General features: G+C 40.1%; 1 protein-coding gene across 1 annotated transcript in view; it reads left to right on the top strand.

The window, feature by feature from the left end:
- Window positions 1-17,532, top strand: part of LOC133564483 (endothelin-converting enzyme-like 1) — a 203,421-nt gene that overhangs the window by 46,950 nt on the left and 138,939 nt on the right. Inside the window, exons 4-7 of the mRNA XM_061918832.1 lie at window positions 5,211-5,279; window positions 5,655-5,765; window positions 8,208-8,300; window positions 11,617-11,741. Of these exons, the coding sequence (XP_061774816.1) occupies window positions 5,211-5,279; window positions 5,655-5,765; window positions 8,208-8,300; window positions 11,617-11,741 (398 nt within the window). The remainder of the gene's footprint in view (window positions 1-5,210; window positions 5,280-5,654; window positions 5,766-8,207; window positions 8,301-11,616; window positions 11,742-17,532) is intronic.

Here is a 17,532-nt window from a genome sequence, read left to right as displayed (position 1 = left end):
GTTCTGATGCCTTCAGTGACAACCTACAATGGAAAAATAAAGAAAAATGCATTGAATGAGAAGGTGTGTCCAATCTTTTGGCCTGTACTGTATATCGGGTTCCTACACAAAATACGGTGATGAAAAAAACTGATTAAAACAAATTGAACTTATTAGTTTTGGTGTCTGTTGGTTCTTTTTAATGGTATTTGCTTTTTTGTTTTTTCAAGTAGGAGATATATTATTAATATAAAAAAAATTATAGCAAAATGCATTTCCTGTTATTTGGTGTGATTTTTATTATTATTTATTGATTGCTAAAAAATAGGTTTTGTCGTCAATCTTTGGGAATACAATTCCAGATTTTAAGAGCAAAAAACTGAAACACAGCCTTACCATGTGTCAATCTGACTCTGGGCACCAGCAGGAGACCACTCCCTGAAATTCATATGTCAGAGGGCAGCACGGTAGAGAAAAGGGGTTAGTGCGTCTGCCCCACAATACGAAAGTCCTGAGTAGTCCTGAGTTCAAACCGTGCTCGGGATCGTTCTGTGTGGAGTTTGCATGTCCTCCCCGTGACTGCGTGGGTTCCCTCCGGGTACTCCGGCTTCCTCCTACTTCCAAAGACATGCACCTGGGGATAGGTTGATTGGCAACACTAAATTGGCCCTAATGTGTGAATGTGAGTGTGAATGTTGTCTGTCTATCTGTGTTGGTCCTGCAATGAGGTGGAAACTTGTCCAGGGTGTACACCGCCTTCCGTCTGATTGTAGGTTCGATAGGCACCAGCGACCCCAAAAGGGAATAAGCGGTTTAAAAAGGATGGATGGATCTAATATGTCAAAGATGTACTTCGGCACAAGATCATGAAAAGACTTGTACACAAGTAGAGCTGTTTTAATGTCTGTTATGTGAGCAACAGGAAGCCAGTGCAGTGCACTGGACTAATATGGTCATATTTCCTGGTTCTAGTCAGGACTCGAGCAGCAGCATTTGGGATGTACTGCAGTTGCTTAAGAGCTCATTTAGAGAACCCAGTTAAAATGCCATTATAGTAGTCTAACCTGCTGGAGACAAAGACATGGATTAGTCTTTCTATGTCTGATTTAATAATAATAGTAATTTATATAGCGCTTTTCTATACACTAGACCAGGGGTCCCCAAACTTTTTCAGTCAGGGTCCGCATTGGGTTAAAACAAGATACCGCGATGCGACCGCGATGATGTTACGTTATCGAAGGTAAAATGCATTTTTAGACAATATATTTGCCTGAGCGGCTAGCAGACACCAAGAGTAACAAGCGGTAAAAAATGGACTAGAAAGGACAGATTTTTTTTTTTTATTATAATTTAAGAAAATTAAAAAATATTTTTTTCTTTTTTTAACTTGATACCTCCCGCTGTCATGCCTGTAAATTAGGTTTATGTTTGATCATCTTTATGTTTTGTTTTTGGACTCTTGTTTCCCGTTTTGCACATCCTGGTTTTGTTTGTTTCCATAGTCACAGATTGGTTTCCACCTGGTCTCCAAGTCACGCCCCTGCCCTTAGTCCCACACCTGTTTATCATCACCATTGCCACTATTAAAATAATTAGTTTTCTGTTCATCGGCCTGGGAACTTTGCTATTGCTTGTGATTATGCATTCTGTTTGCTGTTTGCTGCACATTCTTCATGCCCTCGATCACCTGCCACGCACCTTGCTGTTCATGCCCCTTGTTTTTTGTCACAGTAAGTGGTTTTTTTTTCACAGCCATGCCATCGTGCTGTTTTTGTTGATTGTTCATTATTATTCATGCCATCGAGCAAGTGTTTTTGTTTCATGTATGTATTTTGTAGTTTAGTATTGGTACCTCCTTGTGAGTGCCCCTTGTTTGCTTTTTTTGTATTTAGTGCGTAAATAAATTAACCATGTACCTGAATTCACGCCTGACTTGTTCTAAATTCCCTCTGCATCGAAGAAGCAAAACAAATCCAAGTCACAGTCCTGACACCCGCGGGCCATAGTTTGGGGACCCCTGCACTAGACATTCAAAGCGCGCACAGATAAGTGAGAGCCCAACATTCATTCACTCCACATTCACAATGCAAGCTGGCAGAGGCGGGAATGAAACCTAGAACCCTCAATTTGCTGGCATGACCGCTCTATGCATGCATTATGCCATGCATTAATCCTCTGATTTTGGTAATGTTCCTAGGTGGTAAAAAGGCTGCTGATGTCATTGACTTAATGTAGCTGTTAAAGTTCAGGTCTGAGTCCATTATTACCTACAAATTTCTAACCTGATCACGTTTTAGGGAAAGGGTGTCAAGGTGACTAATAATAGTTTCTCTTTGCCTGTGTGGCCCAAAGACAATGATTTCAGTTTTGTCTGAGTTTAGCTGAAGAAAATTATTTTGCCATCTGCCCTGCACACACTGATCTGTTCGATGCAGCGACAAAGTGAATCTACAGGCCGACGGTCACCTGCTGTCAGTGACACGTAGCTCCGAGTGTCAGCTGCTTCGGACACTTTGAAGCTGCTTATTAGTTGGCCTATTGGCAGCATCCGTCCATCCAACCATTTTCTACAGCTTGTCCCTTTCGGGGTCGCGGGGGGTGCTGGAGCCTATCAGCTGCATTCGGGCGGAAGGCGGGGTACACCCTGGACTAGTCGTCACCTCATCGCAGGGCCAACACAGATAGACAGACAACATTCACACTTATATTCACACATAAGGCCAATTTAGTGTTGCCAATCAACCTACTACTGGCATCATGTACAAGTTAAACACTAAGGGTCCCAGCATAGAGCCCTGGGAAAACCCACATGCCATAGCCATTTGGTCAGGGATACAGTTATCAATCTTAACAAAGTTATTTTGTGACCGAGATAGGACTTGAACCAGATATTCCCACCCTGTTTTGTAACCTCTGTAATAAGGTAGTATGGCCACCTGTGTCAAAGGCAGCGCTCAGATCCAGCAGGACATAGACTGAGACGTTTTCTGCGTACATGCTCAGGCGGATACAATTTGTCACCTTGATCTGCGCTTTTTCAGTGCGGTGATGGGGCTTTAAGCCTGGTTGGAAAGTATCAAATACATTGTTGTACAGAAAACTTTTATATCGCCCAGAAAAGGTGGTTCATATAATAATGGTCTGCTGCATATTCCACAACAAAAACCACAGCTGGTTGGACCAATGGAGCATATGTCATGAATTTGGAGCATCTCCATGGACACAACTGTATAGTACTGGCAATATCCTCACTTAAATGGTGATCTGCACCACTTTTGCTTTTGTTATCAATTATGCGCGCAGTCTTAGTAGATCACTCATAACACGCCCAGTAATAGAAACAAAATGTTTTTACTATGTGCAGTTTATTTGGCACTTGTATTTTGGATGTTAGTAGATCAAGCCCAGAATGTTATCCTTTTTGTTTTGTGCATGTGTATTAGTAGTACAAGTTGCTTTCATGGTTGGACCAGGAATGGGGCGGGATAAAATGTTTGCAGCTCATTTGAACCTGAGCTCCCTCGAAGAAGCCATCTATCGGTGACATAAAGCAGCTTTCATTTTTTGTTAAACAACGTGAAAAATATTTGTACATGGACAAAAGTTGTATTGTCATTGTAGTCAAGACATACAACGAAATGACTGCAGAAGCTCTGTTAGATAAAAACATAAACAATATTTTATGAAATGACAAAAACAAGTGGTAGGGTGTTAGTTACATCAACAATATAATGTAATATGGGAAAAATGATTAAAGTTTATACGTATCTGTCAAGGAGAGGACTCCGGTGTGGATTGTTTTCTCGAGGTGCGAAGCCACAGGATCGGACATTGCGTGAAGGTAATCAATCAATCAATGTTTATTTATATAGCCCTAAATCACAAATGTCTCAAAGGACTGTACAAACCATTACGACTACGACATCCTCGGAAGAATGATGATAAAAATTACATCTTTTAATTTTAACACTCAAAAGTACTACAAAAACAAATGGTATAAACAAAAACTCGCACTAAGGCAGAACTATGGACTTAAAACTTGCAAACTATGGTATGAATAAAGAAAACTTACTTGGAACGAGAAAAAAGCATGAAAAAGAGCAGCATAGATCATCACCATGAATAACAAGGTTGTATAGAGGGTGATGTCGCCAGGCTGACTGCCTGGCAACTGCAGGCTCAAATACGGATGTTGTGTGACAACAGGTGTATGAGTTCAAATTAATCGGGTGCGTGACATGAGGACAGGTGAAAACTAAAGGGGTTGCCAAGGAAACAGAGCAGGGAGTGAAAAAACAGGAACTGACAAAATCCAAAAACCAAACAGAACATAGCCAAACTAAAAATGATCACCAGGACATGACAGTATCACACCAATTACAACAGTAAAAATAAACTCATCCTGATGCAGAATCAGTGGAATCCGTGCAACTCATTTTTACTAACTTACCCTACCAACGATGGGGGAGGTTCAAATAAGTGCAATAGTGTGGGACTTTTTAAAAAAACAGAAGACAAAAAAATGCAATTGATTTAATTTCAAACACATTTCCTGGCTGCCCACGGGTTTGAAACCACTTCTTGATGTCACTTCTGGCGCATATTTAGATTTGTTTCTTCTTTTTTTTATCCTCCCTTGTTGATGCTGGTTCTTTTAAAAAGTACACATACCCGCTCAATGCTTTCATGGTCTCGTGAGACGTACAGTAAAGCATGACTGAGCTCTGAAGTTTTACCCGACTTTTTCCGGAAAACGTTGGAAACATTGTGAATTGCGCGACCTTGGGGCATTTGACTTTATGTATTTTATGGGACTTTTTCAGTATCAATATTTTTCTTCCATGACAGGCCAGAGAAAATGGAAATGTTACCACCTCACAGTGATTGGTTTATTTTGAGCCCTAACTTCAGTTATAAAATGTGGCATCATGTCCTGCAGTAAAGATTTTGAGACAATATGTCGTCACAAGCAAAACCTTTTACAATAATGTTATTGCAATAAGGAACATGTTTGTCTATCATGTAACAATTTAATGTGCAAACCCGAATACATTTCGCATTAATTTTGAGTAGCATTGATATTCAAAGGGCTGGAAGGAGCTCAAATAAATGTGATGATAATCAGCTAGAGGAGGATTTAGTAGCTTGTAAATATTGGCACTATTTTTGATCATCATATTAAAATCTGTGTGTGTGTGTGCGTGCATCTGTGTTTGTGTGTGTGTGTAAAGATTGATCAGGAGGGACTAACACTACCTGAGAGGAGCCTCTACTTGGGTGAGGATGAGGACAGTGTGAAGGTAAAAAAAAAAAATTGTACCTTCCAGTTTATTGTGACCATCCATCATTTTATTTTTTCCATTACTATTTGTTTCCATGGACTTCCGCCTTTCTGCTCTCACTTCCTGTTTTATCACTACCATTTTTAACCCCCCTTCCTTCATGATTCCTTCCAGCATCCGTCACTGTCAGCAAGTTCACTGTTCCTTCCCTCGCTTCTCTGCCTCCCATCCCCACTTATGTCTTCACCCCTCAGCCGTCCGCATTTATCCACCTGTTTTCTCCTGTCTCCCACTGCGCTTTTGTTGTGCTGTCCACCTCGCCGCGTCACGCCATCGCCAGCTGTTATCGACGATGCTCCGTCCCTCAAATAGTGCTGTCTTTCCTCCTCTCAGATCTTGGCGGCATACAAGGCCTTGATGGAGCGCTTACTGAGCATGCTGGGGGCTCACAACGCTACACAAAAGTCCAAAGAGATTATAGAGCTGGAGACCCGTCTGGCCAATGTGAGCTGATTGTGAGGTTTCTGTGCAAGCATTGTGTGTTACGACGTTTCCAGATTATTTTCGCACTTTTATAAATGATTAATTGAGCCGTCCGTTGTTTATCGCAGACATGACCGCGGTAAATGAATTTCCGAGAAGTACGATTAATATGAATTCATCAAATAATTTCATCAAAAAAGCATACACAATAACATATTTTTGAACAATAATACAGCCTTCTAAATATGAAATAACACCAATATAGTCAGTCACCTTTACAGTTGTTTCATGCTTTTTGTGGCCTCGAGTGTGTTCTACTATGGATTACAGTACTCACCGGTAGAACCAGAATGAGAAATACTTTATTATTCCCCGAAGGGAAATTAAGATTTTCAGCACAATCCTATTCAAGAACAGACAAACATTACAGGGAGACAGAACAGGATCGCTGAAGGGTCTGCCAACTTCCGGGCCCCTTTACTAAAAAGATGAGAAAAAGGTCACCGCTGTGGATTTAAGCCTGGGCCCCTGGAGAGGGGGTCCAGACTGAGGCCAAGGTAAAAAAAAAAAAAAATTCATTGCCATAGCACACATAAACGTGTGTAAGAGGGAAACATCAAAGAACATAAAGGACATTAAAGACATTAAAAGAGCAGAGCTGATGCAAACAGCCACTTCTACAACAACAAAAAAACACTTACACTGTGGTGGCCTCTGCGGTGTTCCATGCATCGTCTGCATGGTCAGAGACAAGAGCGGACCCAACAAAGCAACCAAGAGAGCCGACTCCACCCTCGGCCGCCCACCAAAACTCTGCCAGTCTCCAGTCCGCATGGATGAGCAAGGATGCATCTAAAGAGACCGAGGTGTCCAATACCTCTCATTCAACCAAGACACTGTGAAGCTTGTCCGGCCCGGCGCTCAGCGACAGCTCCGCAGTGATGTCTCGTCATCCGCATCTCCTCCAGTCTCTCCAAACAGACTCTGGTGTGGCAGAGACCCAGCAGCTGATCTCCATGGCCTAAAGCAGGCCTGAGCAATTATTTTGACTCGGGGGCCAAATTTAGAGAAGAAAATGTGTCGGTGGGGCCATTATATCTATTTTTAGGAAAACTACCGTATTTTTGGAGTATAAGTCGCTCCGGAGTATAAGTCGCACCTGCCGAAAATGCATAATAAAGAAGGAAAAAAACATATTAGTCGGACTGGAGTATAAGTCGCATTTTTGGGGAAATGTATTTGATTAAACCCAACACCAAGAATAGACAGAAAAATACGGTAATACAAAACCCCATGTGGGCGGGGTTGGGGGCGTGTGTATAATATAGCCAAGAGTCATGGATGCATTGAAATTCTGGGTAATTCTTATGTTGCGTTTATAATGTGTAACAGAGCCAATGTTCTCCAGAAATGTGTTTGTTATTCTTGTTTGGTGTGGGTTCACAAAGTGTGGCGCATATTAGTAAGAGTATCAAAGTTGTTTAGATCACAACCATCACTGTAAACAGTATGGCTGTTGACCAAGTATGCATTGCAATCTCGTATGAGAAGCAGCGAAATGCATGCGTCCTACAGGCACGCAGATAGCATGGTGTAAAGGTGGGCGCGATGACATGTTGTAGAACAGTGGCCTCCAACCACCAGGCCGCGGCCGCAGAATAATTTTTTTTTTTTAGCACACTCAATTTTTTACTGCATTCCATTGATAAGCGCAGGGGTGAGAAGAGGTTTTAAAATTATTAGCGCCTGCTTACTTTTACCGCATGCCTTGAATAAGCGCAGGAGTGAGAAGAGGTTTTAAATTAATTTGTGCCCTGGCGGCTATTCAAGGAAATACGGTACAAAAAATAATGGCCGATTAGAGAAGAAAAATAGCCACACTGTTTTATAAGCCGCAGGGTTCAAAGCGTAGGAAAAAAGTGCTGCTTACAGTCCGAAAAATACAGTATTTGCAATGTAGTGAAGCAGGAACGTAGTGAAGCAGCAACGTAGCGAAGCAGCGATATTTGAAGCGCGATATAGCGTGGGACGGCTGTAATTTACAAAAAGAGAAATACCTATGAGCAAAATGAATACGTAGGTGCAAAAATCTTGGACTAAGGAAGAGCAACATCCGTTAGTTGACTTTTTTACCGTCATTATGTCTCCCAAGCATGAAACAGATTCTTATGATGGCAGTGCTTCATGGAAACGAAAAACTAAAGATCGTAAAATGCTCAGAAAGTGGAGAAAAGCTAATCAACGTTGTTTGCAAGCCCAGTTTAACAATTAGACTTAGACTTAGACAAACTTTAATGATCCACAAGGGAAATTGTTCCACACAGTAGCAATGATGGAAAGTGTAAAGATGGAAAGGACAATGCAGGTATAAACGGAGTAAATATAGCGATGTAAAATACAAACGTCCGTAGATCGAGGAACCTCCTGTATGCATTTGCACTGTTGACTTGAATCTCTTTTCAGATAACTGTGTCTGAATATGAGGACCAGAGAAGGGACGTCAGCACGATGTACAACCGTATTACACTCAGGCAGCTGCAACGCATGGCTCCTGGTGTGAGTACTACACACACAGACACACACACAAACGCACATGCACAAAAGGTGTCCACCTTGCAGGACTTATAAATGAAGCTTGAATGCTAGTAGAAGGAAGGAATATAAAAAGGACATTGGCGGGTGTTAGACATGATGGCAGGCGGAAGAGGAAGGGTAAATTGGATTTTGAGCAAGGAGAAGGAGGAGGCTGTACCCTGGAGCTGTGAGAATGCTGACAGACATCCTCAAGATGTTCTGTGGTTAAAGGGAGGGACACATGAGGAAAGAAAACCTGAAAGATAAAATGCCTGATTTCCCATTTCCAGCCAAAAAAAGAGATTAAAAACACACAGTGAGACGGTGAGAGGGAATATATGCTATCTGTAAAATGAGGCCAGAGAAGCAGAAACTGAAGTGGAAAAACAGAACATTAAGAAACGGTCTATGATTCTGAATTATTTTGCCTGTCAATTGAATCGTGGGCTTGAATGCGGACAGATTTAGGATGCTAATCTGGTTTACATGGTGTGCAATTAAGGCTTTAACTAACTGATTCTTCAAACGCTTTGTTAATAGAAGTTAACAGGTCTGAGTCTATTTTCATCTCTGTTTTGATCTTTTTTGTGTGATGTTTTTGAACTATTTGTATAGCTTTTAAATTAAAGCTTTTTTCAAATAAAACATCTTTAAATGGAAAATATATACAAGAACAGTACGGGTGGCTAGCATCTGTCACTAATAGTGGTTTAAGAGATCAGATATGATAAAAAACAAACATGTAAGTTTGTAAAAATGTCCATGCAAACTTGATTAAATTAAAAAAGAAAGGTACCAAAATGTTAAAGTCAAAGTACCACTGATAGTCACACACACACTAGGTGTGGTGAAATTACCCTATGCATTTGACGTATCCCTTTGTTCCAAAACCTGGGAGGTGAGGGGAGCAGTGAGCAGCAGCGATGGCCGCGCTCAGGTATCTTTTTGGTGATTTAACCCCCTATTCCAACCCTTGATGCTAAGTGCCCAACAGGGAGGTAATAGCTCCCATTTTTATAGTCTTTGGTATGACTCGGCCAGTGGTTTGAACTCACGACCTACCAATCTCAGGGCGGACACTAACCACAAGGCCATTGAGCAAAAAATAGCAATTTTCAATAGTCACAAATCCTATCAATCCATCCATCTTCTTCTGCTTATCCGAAGTCAGGTTGCAGGGAGAGCAGCAAAATAGTGTGTTCCTTTTGTACTGCGAAGTCGGAATTTCGAAATTCCTCGGAAATTCAATTGGAACTCCCCTCGAAGTTGGATTTTCTCCTCGGAAAGTCGGAGGAGTTGGCTTAAAAGATGATAATACAAGCTTTTAAATAAGGCAGTCTGCACCAGTTTTCAATTGCACGCGCAGTCCTAGTAGATTTCACGCAACACGCTCATTAACATATTTTGTAGATTGCACGAGCTGTTTAGCCCGAGGTATTCGGATCTTAGTAAATCAGGCCCATAGTCTCTCCAACGTGTCCTCGGTCTTCTTCATGACTTCCTACTGATCAGATGTGCCCAGACCACCTCACCTCTCGATGTAGAATAGACCTGGGCAAATTAAGCTTTGAGCTTTTCAATCTGGCCCGCCATTCCCAAATGATCTTTTTTAGATATTTAAGATGGAAACTGTAGCTGACATTGTGATGTGCACTCATGTTTTTTAACGACCGTAAGTCTTCACCTATAGAAGGTATTTCAATTTTGGGAATCTGCGCTTATTGATGATATACCATCTACTATGGCAGGGGTTGGGAACCTTTTTGGCTAAGAGAGCCATACAAGCCAAATATTCATAAAAGTATATCCGTGAGAGCCATATTTATATATTTTTTTAACACTGAATACAACTACATGCGTGCATTTTAAGAAAGATCAACATTTTTAGAGTATAGTACGTCTCTTATTCTTTTTAATAACATTGTTATTCTGAGGCTAACCAAAAATAAATAAAATACTTCTTACCATTAATCCGACTTCTTGAACAGGTGCGGTAAAAACCGGATAGATCGATGAAAATGCATGAGAATGGTTTGTATTTTTAATGTTATTTTTGACACTGTGATTACCAGCTAAATAATTAATTACTTATCGTGGTAAGCAATGTCAACTAAGATTTATCTGAGAGCCAGGTGCTGTCATCAAAAGAGCCACATCTGGCTCTAGAGCCATAGGTTCCCTACCCCTGTACTATGGTAATCTAATTAGATACTATGGTTATCTAATTAGTTACTATGGTCATCTACGCCACAGCAGCTCAGACGAGACACCAAGCCGTGTGGGCAGGAAGCGTTTCCACAGACGCGGAAGGAGATTTTCATAACAAAGTTCTAAAGCTTAGTGATGTATTAGATATATCAGATTGTAGGTGGGTTTATTTTGTACCCTTTGCGTTCATTTTTCACTGTTTGTTGCATTTTAGTTGCGTTTCACTTGATTGTAAAATGTTTTGATCGAAAGGGGGTGTTTTATCCTTCATAGAAAAATTTAAAATTCCATTACTTTTTTAAGGCATTCTGCCATAACATTTTTAGCATTCAATCAGACATTATTGTGAGGTTCTGTATTAGTGTTCATACACATTTTTTCTCTAAATGTGGCTCCCGAGTCAAAATAATTGCCCATGCCTCATGAAGAGATCCACTTACAATATCAATAATATGTTTTTTTTGTCTTTAATTTGAAGGGACAATGCACAGAAACATTAAACTCAAAGACAGATGTGTTCTGTACCAGATTATAGCTATATAGCTAATTTCCATTTGTAGTTCCTGGCTACCTAAATTAAAGGGATACAAAAATCATGCAATAAATTTATGACAATAAAATCATACCATATCATGTAGTCAAATTAAGAAAAGTCATAAAATGCCCTTTTATGGACACATACTTAATATACAATACAACCACACCTCATTTACATCATCACACAAAGAAAATACACGCTCTTGTTCACATCTGTCATCATTTGTAAAAACAACCATGATTTTTACAGACAGACCTCAAAATTTACAACAAAAATGCTGTCATGGATAAATATAACACACATTAAGTTGATTTGTCAAACATAGTGCCCACCTTAGTGACCGTGTGAACAGCTTTGATGGCTCCAAAGCCACTTTTTAACTTCAATTGTAAATGAAGTGTAATCTCTCATGTTCTATCTTTCTGTTGTAAATCAAATGCATCGTTTATGCTGTTCCTCAAGCACTCACATTTTGGATGGCTTATAAATGAGCCAAATGTTGTTTAATCCGTAATGTGCAGTGATGATTGATAACTGAATGTCTGACCACAGCTTCACTGGAAACGCTTGCTGGATAGAATCTTCCACGACAACTTCTCTGAAGATGAGGAGATAGTGGTGCTTGCCACCGATTACATCCAAAAAGTGTCCGACGTCATCAAGACCACTTCCAAAAGGTAAACAATATGCAAGTGCTACAGATTTCTCCAGAATCAATACAATGTGGCGCATGCATTTCCAAAGCACTGTGCGTAAGCACTTTTTAAGATGAACATTTTCACATTTGTTCAAGTGTTTTGGACCCTTGTCCTTTGTCCATGAGTAGTATGGAGATACTACAATGTGCTCTCTGTGTCGATATCCACATATGAGGATGTTAGTCAGGCGTTGGTTCCTGTTGAATTACCTACCAGTTCAACAGAAGCTGATTATTATTGATCTACCCACACTGTTATTCCACACAAAAACACACACACACACACATTGTTATTTTCCCTTTTTGCTCTTGATGGGCTTCACCACGTCAGTAATGTGTGTTAGAGCGGCTGACAGCTCGCCAATAGTCACTGCGCTCTACACGACAACACTCAAGCTGCACGCATGGATGACTGACTGGTTGACTGGAGGGTGTATTACTTTCTTGTCATTATTGTGGAATACTGGATGGATGTCATACTCCTACATACATGCATACTGTCAGTCGAAACTTTATGTCCGTAAAAAATCAGTATGCCTCGATAAGCCATGAACCGTAACACTCTATTGGAAATATGAGCACTACTGCATTAATAACTGATCCATTTCTACTTATGGGAGACAGATGCATTTCCTATCTGGAGGCGTTTTAGTCATTATCATTGCATGCAGTTTCACACTTCAAGTGGCCTCAGTAGCACTGGCAGCATTTTGACAGCGACACAGCTTGTAGTAAGCAAAAACGTATGCCAAAACAAGGACATGAATATGAATATGCAGGATATATGATGATCATCAGCAGGCCCACAATACTGGGAGGAGAAAATGCAAGTACAATTATTTAGCACACACAGTGTCATTCATCATGGCTAAAAGTCAACTGCGAGCACTATTTTTTTTAAGTTTTTACATGCTGCCAGATGGGTTAGTGCAGGGGTCCTCAAACTTTTTGACCCGGGTGTTTTTGGGATGCAACTCAGTATTCTTCTTCCTCCAAACACGACGAGTTGAGTTTATTCCAAAAAGTTCTATTTTGGATTCATCTGACCACATGACATTCTCCCAGTCCTCTGCTGTATCATCCATGTATCCATTTTGGTATAAACTCAACTCGTCGAGTTTGGAGGAAGAAGAATACTGAGTTGCATCCCAAGAACACCACACCTACTGTGAAGCATAGGGGTGGAAACATCATGCTTTGGGGCTGTTTTTCTGCTAAGGGCACAGGACGATTGATCCGTGTTAAGGAAAGAATGAATGGGGCCATGTATCGTGAGATTTTGAGCCAAAACCTCCTTCCATCAGTGAGAACTTTGAATGATTGACCAAATACTTATTTTCAACCATCATTTACAAATAAATTCTTCAAAATTCCTACAATGTGAATTCCTGGATTTTTTTTCACATTCTGTCTCTCACAGTAAAGTGTACCTATGATGAAAATGACAGACCTCTGTCACTATTTCATAATTTCAAGTGGGAGAACTTGCACAATCGGTGGCTGACTAAATACTTTTTTGCCCCACTGTGTATATATATATATATATATATATATATATATATATATATATATATATATATATATATATATATATACATATATATATATATATATATATAATATCACGTCATCAATTGGAAAATGCATTTTTAGACAACGTGATTTGCCTGAGCGGCTAAGGGACTCTGAGAGTAACAAGCAACAGGCGGTAGAAAATGGATTAGAAAGGACAGATTAAAAAAAAATTTAAAATTGTTTTTTTTAACTTGGGACTTCCCGCGGGCCAGATCTTGAACGCTGGGGCTGTAGTTTGAGGACCACTGGGTTAGTGCATCTGCCTCACAACACGAAGTTCCTGAGTGGTCCTGGGTTCAATCCCGGACTCGGGATCTTTCTGTGTGGAGTTTGCATGTTCTCCCTGTGACTGCGTGGGTTCCCTCCTGGTACTCCGGCTTCCTCCCACCTCCAAAGACATGCACCTGGGGATAGGTTGATGAGAAACACTAAATTGGCCCCAGTGTGTGAGTGTACCAAAAGGGGACAAGCGGTAGAAAAATGGATGGATGGACTATTATCATTATTTTTTTATTTGTTTAGCCTGTCTGATAAATAAATGCCAACTAACACAGTTACATAGACAGCTAGGAGAAAAGAGGCAAGTGTGCTGCAACTCGGTCTTCCGTGTGATTGTCAACATACATGGACTGTCCAAAAAAAAACAATAGACATTTTGTCTATTGAGCGGTACCAAATTTATTTAGATACTTTTCAGTACATTTCGGTACTTTTTTAAATAAAGGGGAGCACAAAAAAGTGCATTATTGGCTTTATTTTAACCAAAAAATCTTACGGTTCATTAAACATAGCAGTGAAGCACCATCCACCAAACGACGAGCGCTGCAGGCGTTTGCTGCAGGGATGTTGCCTCTTCTCACGGCAAAAAAGACTACTTTCTAGACAGGGGAACAACTTACCATGGCTTTGAAGCTCTTTTTTTTTCACATGGTAGACTTTCCTTTGTCCATTGTTGCTCCGCTTGTGGCTCATCAGTAGCAAGTGAACTGAAGCCAAGTTCCCCCCACTACGGCACCACATGATGGTCAAAAAGGACGCGTGTGCGTTAATTGCCCGTTACAAAATTTAGTGCAATTGCATTAACTTCGGCAGCCCTAATTTTAAATTAAGGGGGGGTAAAAAATCTTCATTTGACACTTTTAAGTGTTCCTCCACCCAGAGTGTGCATCTTGACGGAGGCGCGCAGTGACAAACTTAAAAAGTTCAAGTGGGACAATACTGGGTGTTGCAGAGACGTACTGACAGAGGCAGAGGCAGTACAAAGCATAGTAACTTGATAAGACTTTATTTTAGCACCAAATTATAATAGAAATACATTTAATTAAGTCAAATACAAATAAGGCAACAATAAAAGTATCCTACACTTCTCTTTTGTAAAGATTTACTTTATAAAAGTAAATCTGAACAGCCGATATGGGCATCTACATCAACTGTTGGATTTGCCTGACAAGCTGGACAGGCAAAAAAATATGTATATATGTATATATATATATATATGTATATATATATATATATATATATATATACATATATACATATTTATTTATTATTATTATTTTTTAAAGACTTTAGTTTAGGCAATGGCTCTTTGTTGTTAAGGCGGCCGCCTTAACAACAAAGCATTGCAGGAAACCCTGGAGCCAGTCTACCCCACAACAAGGGGACAGCAGAAAAGAAAGAGCTTATTGACTAAGCTGCGGACTGTAATAGCAGCCGCGCCCAGGACACTCTGGGTACATTAATAACATATATGAATAATCCGCTGACGGTTTTTACAATTCCAAATGTCACTCATTATACATATTCCAAACAGCCTGTTTGGTGAAAATAGGAAGGAAGGCAAGATTATTTAGATTGCAGTTTTTAGGCTGATCTCAAATACACAACAGCAGGTACCAATAGGTAATAAAAGTTTGTTTTGCAAAACGGAGAATGGGGTCAGAATATTTGCAATTGCGCAGCTTTTTTCACTTAATCGCATAGGAAAATAAGGCCCTTAAATCGGTGCTATGTACTCTCCTCAATAGGATAACAACTTGTTTTTCAAAGATGGACGGAGCTGTGTAAAAAATAGCTTCAATTGTCATTTTAGCCAGAGTACAGTAGCTACACTTGTTTCAGGTAGTTTAGCTACTTTTTGAACAAGTAACTATTCCTGTAGCTCAGGTACTTATAGACCCATGTAGGTAGGTAGCTTACATCAAAGCTACAAAGAGAGAAAATGGACTGTGAATCCAAACCCCCAAAAATATGGAGAAAATACAATGACTTGTATAAATGAAAACATCCATACATATGGAGAAAATCTATGATGATTGGTTGGTGTTAGTGTGATAAGTCACAATTGGCTAAGGTTAGGGCGAAATATTACAAATTAGCCATTTTAAGGCAAGATAAGGCAGGTCATCGAAACCAAAACGCAAAATCATAACATACTTGCACTCATGCCCGAGACAGAAAGAAGTTTCATGCTGACGACTCCAAAAAAAAGAAACATACTTAAAAATGGCAGAGGAATTCTCTCCAGCAGGTAGGATTTTTATTTTAGTGATGAAGACGACGTGCAGGAAAACCACAATGATGCGTGTCCTTGACCATATTTACATACACAAATGAATATGTATACTGAAAACAATGCCCAAAACCTTAGTTTTTAGTTGTTTACTATTTAAACCAAAATCATAACTGCTCTTTTCATCTAAGACGTCCAACACACATTTAGGATTTGAGTTCATGAAATGTTTTACTGCACATAACCATCACCAACTGTTCCCGAACAACACACAAGTCTTTGTTTTTTTGTCAAGATACAACAACAGAAAATTATAGGGGTGGGCCAAAAAAAAAGTAAACTAAAATAAGTACATGCAGTGGGGTGTGTGGACCCCTAGAGGTAGTTGTAGGGTGTCCCGAGATAAATGACTGATAGGTAATAGTAATGGCCAATTGTACACTTTCAGTTACATTAAAGGCCTACTGAAATGAGATTTTCTTATTTAAACAGGGATATCAGGTCCATTCTATGAGTCATACTTGATCATTTCGCGATATTGCCATATTTTTGCTGAAAGAATTTAGTAGAGAACATCGACGATAAAGTTTGCAACATTTGGTGCTGATAAAAAAGCCTGGCCTTTACCGGAAGTCGCAGACGATGACGTCACAAGGGTGAGGGCTCCTCACGTCTTTACATTGTTTTTAATGGGAGCTTCCAGCAGCAAGAGCTATTCGGACCGAGAAAACGACAATTTCCCCATTAATTTGAGCGAGGATGAAAGATTCGTGGATGATGATATTGATAGCGAAGGACTAGAAAAAAAAAAAATAATAATAAAATAAAAAGCGACGGCTCGGGCGGCGGCAGTGTGAGCGTTTCAGATGTAATTAGACACATTTACTAGGATAATTCTGGAAGCTCCCTTATCTGCTTACTGTTTTAATAGTGTTTTAGTGAGATTGTAAAGACATACCTTGAGGTCGGATGGCTGCGGTGAACACGCAGTGTCTCAGAGAGAAGCCGAGGAGCCAAGCTCACAGCTGCCTTTGAAACAGCTACTGCAGGGGGACGAATAATCCAATGATGTCTCCGGTAAGATATATATCACAATTTTCCCATCCAAATACATGCTGGTTGACGTAGAGAAACATGTTCGCTTGACCACTGTGTGTTAAAAACAAAGAAACACCGGATGTGTCTCGGTGCTAAAGACAGCTGCAATACACCGCTTTCCACCAACAGCAATGTTCTTTATAGGCTCCATTTTTAATTGAACAAATTGCAAAAGATTCAGCAACACAGAGTCCAAATTACTGTGTAACTATGCGATGAAAAGAGACGACTTTTAGCCGTAAATGGTGCTGAGCTAATATTTCCTGACAGTCCGTGACGTCACGCGCACGCGTTTTTATTCTGCGACGTTTTCAACAGGATACTTCGCGGGAAATTTAAAATTGCAATTTAGTAAACTAAACCGGCCGTTTTGGCATGTGTTGCAATGTTAATATTTCATCATTGATATATAAGCTATCAGACTGCGTGGTCGGTAGTAGTGGGTTTCAGTAGGCCTTTAACATTGATATTACTCATTTTGGCGCACAGATTAAATGCTGTAAATGTAGCTTTGATGTGGAAAGCTACTTTTGCCGTGTAGACTGCTATTATTTTCCGAGGACAGCTTTCCCTGCAGTTTGCTATA

This window comes from Nerophis ophidion, linkage group LG13 (assembly GCF_033978795.1).
Source record: "Nerophis ophidion isolate RoL-2023_Sa linkage group LG13, RoL_Noph_v1.0, whole genome shotgun sequence".
Classification (NCBI taxonomy): Eukaryota; Metazoa; Chordata; class Actinopteri; order Syngnathiformes; family Syngnathidae; genus Nerophis; species Nerophis ophidion.
The sequence above is the reverse complement of the archived record's forward strand: the minus strand, read 5'-3'. Positions and strand labels throughout refer to the sequence as shown.